The sequence below is a fragment of the Orycteropus afer genome, unplaced genomic scaffold (genome assembly GCF_000298275.1).
Source record: "Orycteropus afer afer isolate SDZICR_OR568_19922 unplaced genomic scaffold, OryAfe1.0 scaffold00487, whole genome shotgun sequence".
In the NCBI taxonomy this organism is placed as follows: Eukaryota; Metazoa; Chordata; class Mammalia; order Tubulidentata; family Orycteropodidae; genus Orycteropus; species Orycteropus afer.
The window spans coordinates 503430-518972 of NW_006922074.1; the positions used below are offsets into that span (position 1 = coordinate 503430).

The window sequence follows — 15543 nt, forward strand, 5'->3', positions numbered from 1 at the left end:
GATTCTAAACACCTGCACTGAGAGCATCCCCGGTTAAGCTGAGAGGGGCTTGGGAGAGCAGTGTGTCCTGGCGGCCAGCATAATTCCTGTCTACCACCATGGTGGGAATTCTGAGGCTCCCTTCAGTTTGCCTGCGGAGGAGGGGAGAACCGATGCTTTCTGGCCTCCCCGCACCTTCCTGCTGTTTGGAGGGGGTGCGGGTGCCCATGAGGAGGAGGAGACCTTGACCCCCGTTCTTGTCGCTGTTTCCGCAGAAGGAAGCAGAGTCCCACAAAGAACCCAGCAGCCAAAGGTGTGGCCCGTCCCCCAGCTATTTTTCTGCAGCCTCATTTGTCACTTTATAAGCCTTATGTTGGCAAGAAATATTAATAAGACGAATGACTCTGGTTTGATTTACCAGGTGACCTGGGACCCAGAGTCTATCACCCTCCCTGCCTGGGCCGTGCAGGACAGTTTCTCAATCCGTGAGGTGCAAAGATGGCCACTGGGTCAAACTCTGAAGTGTGCGAAGTTGGTGTATAGCCAGACCTGCACGGTTCAATTTGGCTCCAGTCCCTCTTAGCTCTGTGGCCTTGGGCAAGTTGCTGAACCTCTCTGAGGAAGCCTCTGCTTCTCTGCAAAATGGGAAAATAATTGAGGGACATAATCTAAAACACTATGAAACCCAGAAGCCTGGCACCACAACTCTCTTAGCAGCAAATCCAACATGAATGAACATGATGCTATGATCTTACCAACCACTGAGTGGCCTCTTAATACCTTTCTCCGTGGAATCTGGACTGGCGCTGCTCTGATGCTGCCGGGCATGAAACAGAGGGTGTCCGTTCCCAAAGCCTGAGAAATTCTGAATTTCAACTCACATATGGCCTGACAGTCTCACGTACGGTGCAGGCCTATGGAACCTCTCTCCCAAGGCTGTGGCAGGAATCAAATGTGGCAATGCCTGTGGAGAGGAGCACACTGCCTGGCATGCAACAAGGCCCCATTTTACATATGAGCAAACTAAGGCCAAGGGGGGAGACATGCATTCAGCAGGTCCGTGGACTCCAAGTACAGTGCTCTCCTTGTGGGGCCTTGCTGGTTTTGTTTCAGGTGGGCTGATGGGTGAACGAGCATTTGTGGGAGAGGGGAGGTGGGCAGGACGTGAAAAAGGGAAAAAGCAAAAAATAAGAAAGGAGAGGAGGAGACAGCTTGCTGTGTGACCTTAGGATTCTTGCCCTCTCTAGGCCTTGGTTTCCCCATCAGCAGCAAATGAGGGGTGGGATCCTGTGATCTCAAAGAGCACTGACCCTAACTGCTGGGTTTGTTTGGTTCATGCTGGAGACGTTTGCTTTGGGAAGATGCAGGTATGGTGCTTGTTCTACCCAGTGCCCAGGTTACACCCAGTCGCACACAGGGAGGGAGTGGTTCCAGGTACAGCCCGGTGTAAGAATACAACATTGCCCTCTTTGGCAGTCTGGCCCATTCGCTCCACTTGTTCTGTGGCAGGGCTGTAGGAAGGTCTGAGGTGTGCAGGTGACGAGGGGTAGGAGGAGTGAGCTGGGCTGGTGCTGCTGGGATGGATAAGACTACCCAATGACACCAATTAGGCAATGAGAGGAGAAGGTGTTTTTGGAAGGTCACTGGGCATCTTCCCTGAGGAAACAGCACAGAACAGTGGCTGAAAGCAGGGCTCTGGTGCTGCACAGACCTGGGTTCAGGGCCCCATTTGGACACTTGCTTGCTGTGTGACCCTGGCAAGTCACTTCCTCTCCCCGAACCTTGCCCCAGAACAGGGGCAAGAATGAGACCTATCTCACAGAACTGAAAGGATTCATAGGGACGTGACACAAAAGGCACTCAGCATCATGCTAGGTGTACAGTAGGTGCTCAGTAAAGCTGGCTATTAGCTTTCGAGGACCTGCCAAAGCCATGGGGAGCAGTTTGACTCTGGATGGACAAATACAGGAGACAGGACATTCATTCTGCAAACTGTGGGGGGGGTGTGTGCATGTGTGTGTGTGTGGGGGGGGTTCAAGGGGAGGGAGGCGAGAGGGCTGCACCACTGGATAAAAAGAGAGCTCAGGGTTCCAACAACCAGATGTGTGATCCTGGATAGGACTTTGGACACTCTGGGGACAAGTAAGGGACAGGTGACTATGAACTGACCATCAGAGATGAAAACATTGACACAGAAAGGTGACAGGTAACAGAAAGCAGCAGGTAACAACACAGCACTGCAGTACCACCTCATTTTATTTAAAAAGCACACGCTTGCACACACACAGCGAAAGGACAAAGGGCAAAAAGCTGCTCACATCTGAATGGTAAAAGCATGACATTTCATTTTCCTGTTTCTGCTCATGTGTATTTTTTTCTACATCGTATAGACGTCAACCCTCCATCCACAGATTCAACCAACCAAGGATTGAAAATATTCAGGAAAAAAAAAAAGCAATAAATGGTCAAAGCAATCCTTCAAAGGCTGAGAGGGAACACGCAGTGCTACCTGTGTAGCACTTACGTTGCATTAGGTATCATAAGTTATGAAAAGGTGGTTGAAAGTGTACTGGAGAAGGTGCCTATCTTATTACACAATTACTATGCCATTTTATATAAGGGACTTCAGCATCCACAGATTTTGGTATCCACTGGGGTCCTGGAATGGATCCCTCGTAGATACTGAGGGGGCAACTATATACCATTTTTGTAATAGTTTAAGACAAAAATCATTTTTAAACCTGAGAAAAAAGAGCCCAGACTCTGGAGCCAGATGAGATGGACTCAATGTCTTCCTGGCTGGGTGACTACAGGCTGTTGCTCAACCTCTCTGAGCCTCAGTTCTCTCACCTAAGAAGACTGGGCCTGACACACGCAGGTGCTAAGTGACAGCCAAGGAGCTGGTCCCAAACCAGCTGGAAGCAAGGAAGGATGGGGAAGGAAGTGGGGTGTTTTACAAAAAGCTCCTTGTCAGGAATGAATGAAAACACAGCCTCGAGAAGCAGAGGGCTGGCCCAAGGCCACAGAACCAGTGGGGAGGAGCCCTGGCCATGCCTGCTGACCGAGGGGCCCAGCAGTGAGCAAGAATCTTCACTGGTGGAAGAACCGGCACATGCACTCCCGCAGCACCAAGCCTCTCAGTGTGAGTCACAATATTTGCTGTCTCCCAACATGACTCAACCAGAACTGGGGGGATTTTCTGTGAACAGAGGCTGTGAGGGTAGGTGTGAAATCCACAGCCGGCTGGAGAGGCTGGGAGCAGCTCCAGATTCTGACTCGAGAAATGGCTGTCCTCTGCTGGCAAAGAGGGTGCCACGGACACGTGAACATCTCTTCTGAGTTAGGGAGGCAACAAAGCCAGTGGGTAACCGCTGCATTTCTCAAACAGCAACCCATGGGAGTCCCAACCTGGAGGGTTTGCACAAACCAGTGCACTGTTCTGAACTTTATGGGCTCCAAGAGACACCCTACCTTTCAGCCCAAGATCGTTAGAATAACAAATGTTTATTGAGCATATACTATGTGCCAGGCATGCTTTCTCATTCAATCTTCTGGAAGCCTCTGCAGGGTGAGTGTTGTTGTTGTTGTTGTTATGTGCCGTCGAGTCGGCCCCGACTCATAGCGACCCCTCCTTGGGTTTCTGAGGCAGTATCACTACGGAAGTAGGATTGCCCAACCTTCCTTCCGAGGAGTGGCTGGTGGGTTTGAACCGCCAGCCTTCTGGTTAGCAGTCAAGCACCTTAGGCACTATGCTACCAGAGCTCCTCTGTAGGGTGAGTATCACCATTTTTCTCATTTCCAGGTGAGGAGCTCGAAGCCTACAGAGGTGAGCAGGCCTGCCCAAGGTCACCTGGCTAGAGGGTGGCAAAAAGGAATGGGAACCCAGGCCAACCTGAGCTCTTTGCCACCATGATGGTGTTGAAGGTCTGGGTCTTGACTCAAACAGCCGTAGGGGTCATCTGGCTCAATGTCCTTGGCCCTGGCCACACATCAGAAATCACCTGGGAGCTTTTTTAAAATACCAGGGAAAGGGTTCCGCTGGGACCAATTACATCAGAATCTCTGGTGTAGGGCCAGCCAATCTGGGGTGCCTGGTGATTCTGATGTGCAGGCATAAGGAAGACAAGGGGTGAATGCTAGAAATGCAAATTGTCTGCAAATGTGCTCTTAGACATGTGGCTAGGAGTGTGTGAAACTGGGTCCACAGGGTGGCCATGGCTGGGCGAGGGGCTGTGCAGGCCAAGGCCCCCAGGTAGCCATTTCACTGAGGGGAAAGTGTCCCCAGAATGACATCCTGTCCCCAGGGAATGAGACAGGTGCAGGGAGGCTCTGGTGGCTTCAGCCCCCTTCATCCACACGCACACATCCCTGGGTCTACAGCTGCCATGGGCAACCATGGAAGCTCCAGGGAGATTCCCAGCACCACCCTGAAGCAGAATCAGCATCATCCCAGGCACAGTGCCTCGCAACCCTGACTGTTCATCAAAATCGTCTGGGGAGCTTTAGAAAAACACCCAAACCTAGGACACCCCCCGCCCCCCAGACCAAGTATGTGAGAGCCCAGAGGAAATAATGAGCCAGAGCTTGGAAGGTCAGACAACAGTAATAGCAACAAGTGTGCCAATTTTAAACTCTTCAATCCCTTGTTCCAACCCTGACTTTGTGCCTTGCCTCTTGCTGATGATTTGGGCTCCCCAAGCTTCTGCTGGCAATGCACTAAGAGGGCCGGTCTCCCGATGGGCTCTGCTATTTCAGAAAGAGCCAAGTTAGCAGCAATGTAAAGTTCAAATAGGATGTAAACTTCAATAGAGGATGGAGGCTGCTCTGGAGTTAGACTGATTAGCTGTGTGCCCTTGGACAAGTTACTCAACCTCTCTGAGCCTCAGTTTCCTGATCTGTAAAATAGGAATACATGTAGCAATTGTCTTCTAAGGTTGGGGTAGAGATTCCAAGAGACGATGTGGTTACAGAGCTTCCAACAGTGCCTGGCACAAAGTAAGTGCTCAGTAAGTATGAACATTATTGTTTTATGTGTTATTTGTGTTTTGGGACGTGGGGACCCCCATCAGTGATGCTGGGACCATTTTCACTAGTTAAGCGACTGCAGGTATCTTCTCTGACCACGTTCCTGGTAGTGACCCAACGCAGAGCCTGGAGAGAGGCTTGGCGTGGGGGGTGGAGTTCAGCAGCTGCTCCTCACTCCAGCTCGAAGCCACCGGCCCTGTGACGATGCTGGGAAAGGCACCAGCTGCCCCCTAGTGGCCAAGGGCAGAAGCTCATGGAGCCAATTTTAAACCCTTCACTTCCTTGCCACAACCCTGACTTTGTGCCTCGCCTCTTGCTGATGATCTGGGCTCCCCAAGCTTCTGCTGGCAATGCACTAAGAGGGTCGATCTCCCAATGGGCTCTGCTATTTCAGAAAGAGCCAAGTTAGCAGCAATGTAAAGTTCAAATAGGGCCAGGTAGGTGCCAGCCACTGGTCTCTGAGCACTTTACCATAGGGTCTACTTTCTCCACCCAACCAATTGCAGAAAGAATGTTCCAGGAGCTAAGGCAAGATTCTGTGTCTCTGGCTTACAAGCTATGAATGGATGGATGGGTGCTGAGATTCCAAGAGGTTGGAAGCTTAAAACATCCCTTTTTGGAAAAGCAGCCTGGAGCCACACTGGGACAACCCAGAGCCCAACACCATCATGGTACATCTGTCCCAACAGGAGCCAACTGAGAAAACCTTTCCCAGGACTCCTTTCCTGTTCCCAAAACAAAAAGCTAAGTGACATGAACCCCTTTATTTCCTTGAACTCCTGAAGAGATATCAGAAAGGGCTGCAGCAGGGACAGGAGGTGAACGGTGTGGGTGGTATGTAGTCTCCAAATCCTTGGCCTTCTTCTTGGATACAGAGGGAAGCTCTGTGGACTTGAGAGCTTCTCATTCCCCCTTTTGATCTTTTTTGCAAACTGATCAGGTACAAATGGGAAGAAACTGCAGATCAGTCCTGCCTTCAGCCAGCCTTTGAGCCTGAGTGCCTCTCACGGACGGAGCTCCTGCAGGGCAGAGACTACCATCCAACACCTCCTGGAGGAGCCAAAGTCCAACTGGCAAGAAGGGCAGGCCTCCAAGAGTGGCACAGGGAGAAGAGGCAGGCCCACGTTGTGCTGAGTGATTGGAACAGCCCGAAGATGCACTGGGAGGATGGTGGGGCAAGGGTCACTCTACCACCCAGGGTAGCTTCCTGGTGGAGGTAGGAGGGGCCTGGCCCCTGGGAGGCAGGTGGAAGGGTAGTAGAGGCAGAGGGGACAGAGAAGGCATGCTGTTGCAGAAACCAGACACCCTGCACCCAAGTCGACCGGAGACCTTGAAGATGAAGGCAGAGGCCCAGAGCAGATGGATCTGTGGGTAGGACGATGGCAAGGCAGCTCTTCTGCCTCAGGTCTCAAGTCTCAGGGGCAGCCATGTGGCCCTGCTGCCTGACCTGCCCAGAGAGCACACAGAAGGCAGACAGGACCTCCTTGGCAGTCAGTCCGCTGCAGGCTCTGGGGCCCCACTGCTGGGACTGGAGGCCCATAGTCACAGGAAGGATGTCACAGAGGAGATGGGTGCCCACTGACCGGCAGAGGCCATCTCTAGCACCTGGGAAGTGGCTTCCTGGTGGGGCTGCAGCAGCATAGGCTCATCTCAGAGGCCAGCCAGGGCTTGCCGGACAGGGGCATCCAGGGAGGCAGCCAGGTGGACAGAGACACCAGGGGCACCAATGCTGGTTTCCCAACAGTCAAACCCACAGCCAGTCAGTGCCTGCTTGGTGGCCTCCACCACTGGCTGTTCCACATCTGGGGAGGGAAAGCAGCAAGTCACCACTGACGGTGTCAGCTCCCTTGGAGAATGCTCATCCTTGCACAAGGAAGAGGCCCTGGGATGGGGTCTTCTTCCTGCCGGGCTCTTCCCAGCTGTGAACCCCACCCCACTGATGGGGCAGGGCTGCTCAAGGAGGCCGTCTGCAGCCCCACTAGGTGCTGGAACAAGAGAGCTCTGCACTCTCCCAGGGGGCTTACAGATGGACAGTTAAAAGCACGGGATCCAAGCCCAACAGGATGGTGACGATTTATTAAAAAAAAAAAAAAAAAAAAGGCAAACAACAGGTGCCGAGAGTGATTCCCCACCAGGGATATGGAGAAAGAACCCTCATGCATTGCTGGTTGGGTATAACACGGTGCAGCTGCTGGGGAAAACAGTGTGGTGGTTCCTCAAAAAGTTGATACTGCTGTATCATTGAGCAATGCCACAAAAGATTTGAAAGCAGGAATGTAAACACATACAATGTACACTGACGTTCACTGCAGCACTACTCACCATATCCCAAAAAGCGGTACATATGACAGAATATTACTCGATGGAATATTACTCAACCATTAAAAGGGATAAACTTTTGATACATGCTAACACATGGTGAATGTTGAAAACATAACAGCTGAGTGAAATAAACCAAAAACAAACTCACTTCCATCTAGTCAATTCTGACTCATAGTAACCCCCATTGGGTTTTCAAGGTTATAAATCTTTATGGAATTAGACTGCTTTATTAAGTCAGTCACAAAAAAGAAATATCATATAATTCCATTTATGTAAAATACCTCCAATGGGCAAGTGTAGAGAGATCAAGGTGACTGGTGATTACCAGGTGGGCGGGCAGTAGAAAGGAAGACGTGATGCTTAGGAGACTGAACTTCTGTTAAGGGTGATGGAAAATTTGGAGGCAGATAATGGTGATGGTTAGAGAATATGATGAACACAACCAATGCCATTCAATCAGACGTGTAAGGCATGTTGAGATGATAAATGCTGTTGCGTATGTGTGTCTCACAATTAAAGGGGAAAGCACAGGTTCTAGAGTCACACAGACCCGTCCTCACCATTTATTGACTACGCAGCCTCAGACAAGTGACTTCACCTCTCTGGCCTTCAGTCTCCTCATCTGGAAATTGGACCAATAATGATACCTACTTCTCAAGGGTTACTATGAGACCTTAAGGAGATCATGTGATAAAGTGCTTGACATAGCACCTAGCACATCACACACCCCAGAAACGTGAATTCTTGTCATCATCATCGACCCTGAACTAGGAACCAGCTGTCAACCAGAGGTTAGGATGTGGCTACCTCCTGAGGCCTGGGGGTCACCACTGTGGGTTGGGGGATGCCTTTAGGGCCAGTGCTGGGCTCAATGCAAAGCAAAGGAGGAAAGGGTGAAAAAGGGAGGAGGAGGAATAGATAGAGGGGAGACAGAGCAGAGAAGAAAGACTAGAAAGGAATGGACAAAGAGCAAAGAAGGAAACAGGCAGGCAGTAAGCTTTAGTGCTGCCTGTGGGCCAGGAACAGTCTTGGGGGCAGATGGTCATGGAACACGACTACGACCCCCTCCCTAGGCTCCCCGGGCACTGGCACAGGGGTCTTCTGTGAGTCCAGATGAAACACCAATAGGAAAGAAACCACTTTGGTTTGGGTCTAAGTCAATCCCTATTCTGGGCATGTCAGTGAGAGCAGGTGATATGAGGCTCATGTGGATGACTGCAACATATATTTCTGAGGCATGAGGTAGGCTGGCAGGCAAGGGGGCAGCAGGGAGGAGTGTCCACTACAAAACGCCAACCAAGAAGCCAGGCCCACACCAGCCTCTCTTAACTCCCTTTTTCTCCTTGAATATGGGCAACAATCTTACAAGCTAGTTGCTATCATCCTTATTTTACCAAAGAGGTAACAAAGGCCCAGAGAGGTTAACTAATTTGCCCAAGGTTACACAGCAGAGAGGAGACAGCCCCTTCCCTGTCCTGAGCCCAGGCCGGCACCTCTACCCATCCCTGAGTACCTGGTTTGAGAAGTGTGATGCCACAGCCACCGCCACCTGCACCAGTGAGCTTGCTATGTAGTCCGTGGGCCATGGTCACCTGGCACAGCCTGTCCAGTGAGGCGTGGCCCACACCAAGGGCATTGAGATGGTGCTGGTTCATGTCGATGAGCTCCTGGAGGAGAGGGCTTAGTTCCAGCTTGGCCTGTCTGAGGCTGAGATCCTGCACCCACCCACAAGCCGACCTAATCCATCTGGACAGCTACTGGTTCGGGACAGCCAGTGGCTGTGGCCACCTATATACCAGCCCTGTCCAGTGGTCAAAGAACCCTTCCGTCCTGCAGGACTCTGCATGGAGCTTGGAAGGAGCTAAGCTAACCGTGGTGGTGAGCACATATCCCAGGTCTGGCTACAGATGCCCTATCTCTGGCCATGGTGATTGGTTGACAGTGGGCCAGTCAGGGTTGTCTCTGCCTCTCTACCCTGGAACTGCTAAAACAGGCTGACTTCAGATGTAGGCTGCCAGAGTCATCCTCCCAGCCAAGTGGTCACAGGTTACATGGAAGATGGAGAATTAATTCCCAAACACATCATTTCAGCTCCTGGATCCAGCTATGCCTGAAGCTGTGAATCCCTGGTCTTCTCTGTTATGAGTGTACAAATGTCTTTTCTGCTAAAACTTGGTTGAGCTAGATTTCTGTCATTTGCAAGAGAAAAAAAATCTCAAAAAAATATGCCCTCCTACAGCTGCCTCAAGTGCTGATTTTCAAACTAAGAACTGGGTCGTAGTTGCAGCAAGCTCATGAGTGGGGGAAGCAGCTAAAAGCTTGTCTAGGTTCCTTTAAGGACACATAATAAAATTCTCATCCTCCTGAAGATCAAGTAAGATGCACTGATGAATTAATGAAACTAGTAGTTACCACTGCCCAGGCATCATCGATTCACACCTCATTTACTCCATCAGTGCATGCCAGGCACCATTCCTGATGCTAGGGCTACAAAAATGACCCTACTCACCGTCCCTGCCATCAGGAAGTCAAGAATGAGGATCTGGGGTCAGGGAGGGCTGAGTGTGTGTCCCAGCTCTGCCACTTTTTGGCAAGGCTCTTCTCTTCATGCCTTGGTTTCTCCCCTTGTAAAACAGGGACCGTTAAGTGGATCCACCTCACAGTCATGAAGTTGCAAGAGGGAAGTCTTTCACACAATGCCTAGCATGATGAGCTCTGCAAATACAGAGCTATTAGTATTGTTCTGGGTGTTACCATTGTCTCCATTTTACAAAGGGGGAAACCTTGGCTCAGAAAGGAAGGTGACTTGCTTAAGGTCCCTGAACCAGTAAGGCGTCAAGCCTCCAAGTGCTCTCAGCATCCCAGCTCCCACCCACTTCTAGGGGAAGCAGTGGGTTTGCAGAACACGGTTCAATAGCATGCCGCTTGGCTCCCGGGTACAATGAGTGCCTGTGCGCCATAAGGGCTGCCAATCACAGATATCTCCACCGAGGCCCACCTGGCTCTTCCGCCCCTGGGGCGGCCAAACAGGCAGAGTCGGGTCAGCCCTCCCCCGCCACCCCACCTCGCATGCCCCAGCACTTCTGACAAATGAGCAGACAGGCGTGATGGCCCTGTGGCAGCCCCAGGTGCCTTTCACCAGCCCTGTGGGCTGGATGTGAGCAAAAACCTCTCGGGGCCTCGCTCTGTGCCTGAGCACCAGGTGTCACACTGCCGAGGCAGGTTCCAGACACCTGTCATATTCTGATCCAAAATCTGTCAAGAATCAGATGACAGGTTGTGACACAGGAGAACAGCTCGATGGTTTGTGCGCAAAGCTGTCCGGGAGTCGAGTTGCACATTTCAGCGGCTGCCACAGCCAAAAATATACACAATATATAATCAACATACTGTTCTGTGGCATTCTCTGGGGGCTCAACAGGGTGTATTTTAGGCAGTACTCTATCATTATTAATTTCGTACTCAGGAGGACTGTGTTCCCTCCTTTCTACGTGAAAGGATGGAGAGCCAGGAAGGCAAAGGCTGGGATGGAGGCAGATGGCTGGGAGAATGAAGGCACAGGAAATCAAGGGCATCCCTGTGCCTGGCCTATAGCAGGTGCTCATTAACGCTTTGTGAAATAAATGAATGAGTCAGTTTGAGCCCTGGCTCAGCCACTCACAAGCTGGGTAACCTTGGAGAAAGTCACTTTCTTTAGGCTTCTGTTTTTACATCTGTAAAATGGGGACAACACACTCGCTTCACAGGTAGGTTGTTATGAAGATCAAGTGAGAAACCGTGTGTGAAATGGGTTGGTATAGAAGCAGCTTCAGTTCATTACAGAGGCTGTAGACTCAAATGCCTACAAGGAACAGGGAGGCAAGAGGCAATGATTGTGGCAGGCTATGCATAGAAGATTAGGGAGTGGTAGAGACAGCAGCAAACTGAAGCAAGCACACACAGCACAGCCCCTTTCGAGGAGGCAGGCCTTCTGCAACTCCAGCCAATGGCTGCTATGCAGCCACAACGGTTCCGGGATGCCTGGTCTTCCGAGATTCTTCAAAGGGAGCCAGAAGGCTTTCTAATGTCAGTCCATAGTCACCAGCCTGTGCCTCTGGGGTACTGAGCTGGTGGTCTGCTGGGCACTGTGCTGTGTGCTAAGCATTTCACTCGAAGAATCTTTATACTTGCAGGACACTCAGTGAGGCCAGCAGAGGGTGGAGTGAGGATTCAGACTCTGGTCAAAGCCACAGCCTGATGTCTCATCCTCTCTGCTGGAATTATGCAAATGGTGGTGGTTAGTGTTCTAATGCCAAAAGAATAATTTTATAACATATCTGACCCAAAGCAGGAAGGTGATAAATCCTTGGGGAATGAAGAAGTCAATGCAGTGAGCAAAAACAGCAGGGAAGAGGGGGCCAGGTAAGAAGTCCCTCCTGGATGGCGGCGGGCTCTGTGTCAGCAATGTCCTCGACTATGGACATGGCCCAGCATGCTTGGAACACAGCTGCCTGTCGCACTTAACTTCCACAAGCCACTGACCTGTGCATTTCTTCATGTACTAACCCAGAGTCACCTAGGAAGGCGTTTAAAGATAAGATACACTTGCTCATGTGTGCACATATGACTACAGGCCCAGGGCTAGGGTGCTGACCCCACAGGTCAGAGGCAGGGCATGGATGCTGTATTCTAGCTCCCAGGGGTTCTGAGCCACGGCTTGGACAGCTGAGTGACCCCAGATCCTCCACATGGGTTCTTACTTCCAGCACATGGTACTGCTCCGGGGCCGGGTCAGCCGCCATCTCTCCCAGCACCCGCTCGCACTCCAGGGTGATGGCGTCTATGGAGGTGAGGAGGGGAGCCATGATCGCTGGGAACTGGTGGGGAGGAAAGATCTGTAAGATCTAAGGGCAGGCTGACTCTGGACAGCTGCCTAGCACTGGGGGAAGCAGGGGCCCCATGCCCTACACCCAGCTTCTGAGGACCTTTCCTCTCCTTCTGGCTTGGTCTTTGCCCGGCTGACTGCCCCAATGTCAAGAGCTAAGATCCCGCAAACCAGTGCATCTAACCAGCCAGATCACTGTCATTTCAGAAATCCCTGCCCCACCACCTGGCTGCAGTGTGGCATGGACAGCACCTTTTTCACTGCCAACACCACCTGCCCAAGTCTCCTTGGGCCACTAGCTCGGCCTTCCCCTCCCTTCTTCTCTACTTTCATTCCAAATGTAAGTGTTGTGGCCCACCCTGAAAACCACCCAGAAACCCACCCAGGAGTTGAACGATGAGCACCTTGATCATCTTACTCCTGACACCGGCGACAAGTGCCTTGGTGCTGCGGGGCACTTTGGTATTGGTCAGCAAGATCTTTAAAGCTGGAGGCCTGTGGGGCAAGAAGAGCAAGGTCCACACTGAACCCCAAGCTGGAGGAGCTGGGCAGGACTCAGGGTAGTCCTGGACTCCATCCCACCGCGTTCCAGAGGAGGGAGCAGATGCCAGGGATGAGCCACCACAGAGAGCCGGAGACAGGGCCAGGGGAGGTCCTGCCTGCCAGCCCACTGTGCCTCCACCAACTGCAGCCACCTCAATACTTCAGCCCTTGGATGGACGGGCCCTTTCCCTCAGCTCTTCATTCATTCATTCAATTTTGACTGAGCACCTATGTGCTAGGCATGAGTGAGGGAACCTAGCTTGGTCTGGGAACTAGAGGCAGGGAAGGAAAAGTCTGAAGGTCTCAGAAGACTCTCCCTGATGTGATGTGCAAGCTGAGAAGTGAAGGAAGGAGAACAGAGCAGGGTAGAGGTGGGAAGGCAAGTATTTCTGATGGGAGCAGTTTGCACAGCAGAGAGATAGCAAAGCCGGCACATTCATGGGATTAGACACTCAAAGTGGCTGCAGCAAAGGTACAGGTGGGAGGCCCGAGGGGGCGAGGGTCAGTCTAGTGGCTATGCCAGAGATCCTGCAAACCAGTGCATCTCACTAGCCAGAAGCTGGAGTGGGGGTGCTGAGGTTAGAAAGAAAAACCAGTAAGCCTCAGGATGGATCATACAGAAGGGGTTTGGGGCATGGGAGGATGCCCAGGTTAGCTGGCACAGGTGGCACTATTCACAGGAGAGCAGAAGGAGGGCCCTGCCTAGAGAAAGACTTGCCCAGCAGCCCAGGCATGAAGCCAGATATGGCTGCAGGGAGTCGGGTGCCCAACCGATGGCCTCAGGTAAGTGGACAGGGGTGCCCTGAGTGGCAGTGGGAGGCCAACTCCACAGCATAACCCCATCATGCTCTCCTTGCCCCATCCTAGGTACCTCATAACCCCTCTTCACACCACGACCCCAACTGGCCATATGGTTGGCTGTCTTCAGGGACTCCAGCCATCATTTCCTATCATCCCAACCTGCCTTCCAGAGCAGCGCAGGCCAGGGTGCGGGGGGAGCATGGGGATGAGCTCTGGACCAAGCCGGCTGGAGCCAGGCAGACCCTTCCATCCGTTTATGCGCTTTTCTTTTCACGGTTCAAGATCATAAAATCCAATCGGACTGGAAAAGGCTTCCAGAGCAGCTTTATCTCACCACCCATAAGCCATGAAATTAATATCGATTCTCAAGCCTTGGAGGTTGGGTCCTTTTTTTTTCAACTTTACAAAAGATGAACATTCTATTTGGCTTTTTTCTCTTCCCTTTAAAGACAGGCCGTTCCTTGAAAGGGCAGTGTTCTGGGAGGTCACATCTTGACCTACTTCTAAACAACGCATCTTCTGATAGAGAAGCACCCATGGTTTGGGGCCAAGGGCTCTTTTTAAACCATCCGTGGGATTAATGCAGAACCCGCCCTCCTAGCATCCCAGAAGACCTGCCATCTGCTCACGGTAGCACCTGCAGCGAGCTGCGAAGGTCGTTTTCCTCCCCGTCCCTAGCTGTGTGTGGGGGGGGTGGGGCGGGGGGGGCAGCACTGAACAGCATGTTTCCATCTTTCTGAGATAGGTCCTCTGCTAAAGCCCCCCCATACACACTAGGGCTCCAACAATGTTGGTGGACACCAGAGGCCTAGGACTAGTGCTCTGCCTCTCCAGTGGCCCTTCCCTCCCTCTCTCTGCTGGATAACTCCCTCGCTGGCCTCCTGGCAGCACCTCCCAGACAAGCACACTCCTGCCTCAGGGCCTTTGCATTCGGACTTCATTCAAATCCCTGTTCAAATGTCACTTCATCAGAGCCCCCTCCATCACACCATACAACTACCTCCCTCCTCCACTTTCCAGCCCCTTTCCCTGTGTTACGCATTGAGTTAAATCTCCTAGAAACTTGTGCTGGAATTCTAAGCCTTATACCAAAACCAAACTCACTGCCATGGAGTCAGATCCAACTCATAGCAACCCCTCCTTGGGTTTCCGAGGCGGTATCACTATGGAAATAGATTGCCCAATCTTCCTTCCGAGGAGTGGCTGGTGGGTTTGAGCCACAGCCTTCTGGTTAGCAGTCAAATGCTTTAGGCACTAAGATACCAGAGGGCTCTAAGCCTTATTATAACCATACTGAAAACAGGCTTCTCTGTTATGTTAATGAGGCCCTATCTGTGTCCGGTGTGTCCTAGACTCGGTGACTCCTGAGTTAGAGAAAACAGACACAGAAGCAAATACAAATGGGGTATGTGCTGGCGGGGGATAAATGCTACGTGAAGATTTCCAAGGAACTGATCAACACCAGGGATACAGAGGCTCAGAGACAAGGGTCTTCCCCCACAGCTGGTGCCCTGACTTAGGACTCTGAGCCTCCTGAACTGTGAGAAAATAAATTTCTGTTTGTGAAAACCACCTACTGTGGTATTTCTGACAGCTACAGGGGGAAATGAAGACGCTGGCTTTACGCTTCTTAAAGGCACTTCGGACTGCCTAACACACTCTTACGGAACACCCCATCAGCTGGCTGTCCTGTGCCATCATTCCATGATGGCTGGAGTTTGTCGTGTGCCCTGCTGCGGCTCCTGCACCCAGCACACAGTAGGTGCTCAGTGCAATGGGTGCACACATTTGCTCAGCACAGAGCTAAAGCATTCCGCCAATCTTGTTTCAGATGTCATTCTCAAGATCCTCCCTAGACAAGTAAGCAGACAAGTAAGATTCTCAGGAGAAGAGATGTGCCCATGGTCACCAGGCAGGCAAGTGGCAGAGCTGGGCTCACCCCCAGACCTGCTAACCCTTGCCATCTGTTCATAAGCCTTCTGCCCTGGCCTCACTGCCACTGCTTCATT

At 51.7% G+C, this 15543-nt stretch overlaps 1 protein-coding gene across 1 annotated transcript in view; it reads right to left on the reverse strand.

The window, feature by feature from the left end:
- Positions 1 to 6654: 6654 nt before the first annotated feature.
- MVK (mevalonate kinase) overlaps positions 6655 to 15543 on the reverse strand; it is a 23653-nt gene continuing 14764 nt past the window's right edge. The window contains exons 7-10 of the mRNA XM_042782836.1: positions 12595 to 12685; positions 12066 to 12182; positions 8840 to 8993; positions 6655 to 6806 (exon numbers count right to left, since the gene is read on the reverse strand). Coding sequence (XP_042638770.1) covers positions 6655 to 6806; positions 8840 to 8993; positions 12066 to 12182; positions 12595 to 12685 — 514 coding nt within the window. The remainder of the gene's footprint in view (positions 6807 to 8839; positions 8994 to 12065; positions 12183 to 12594; positions 12686 to 15543) is intronic.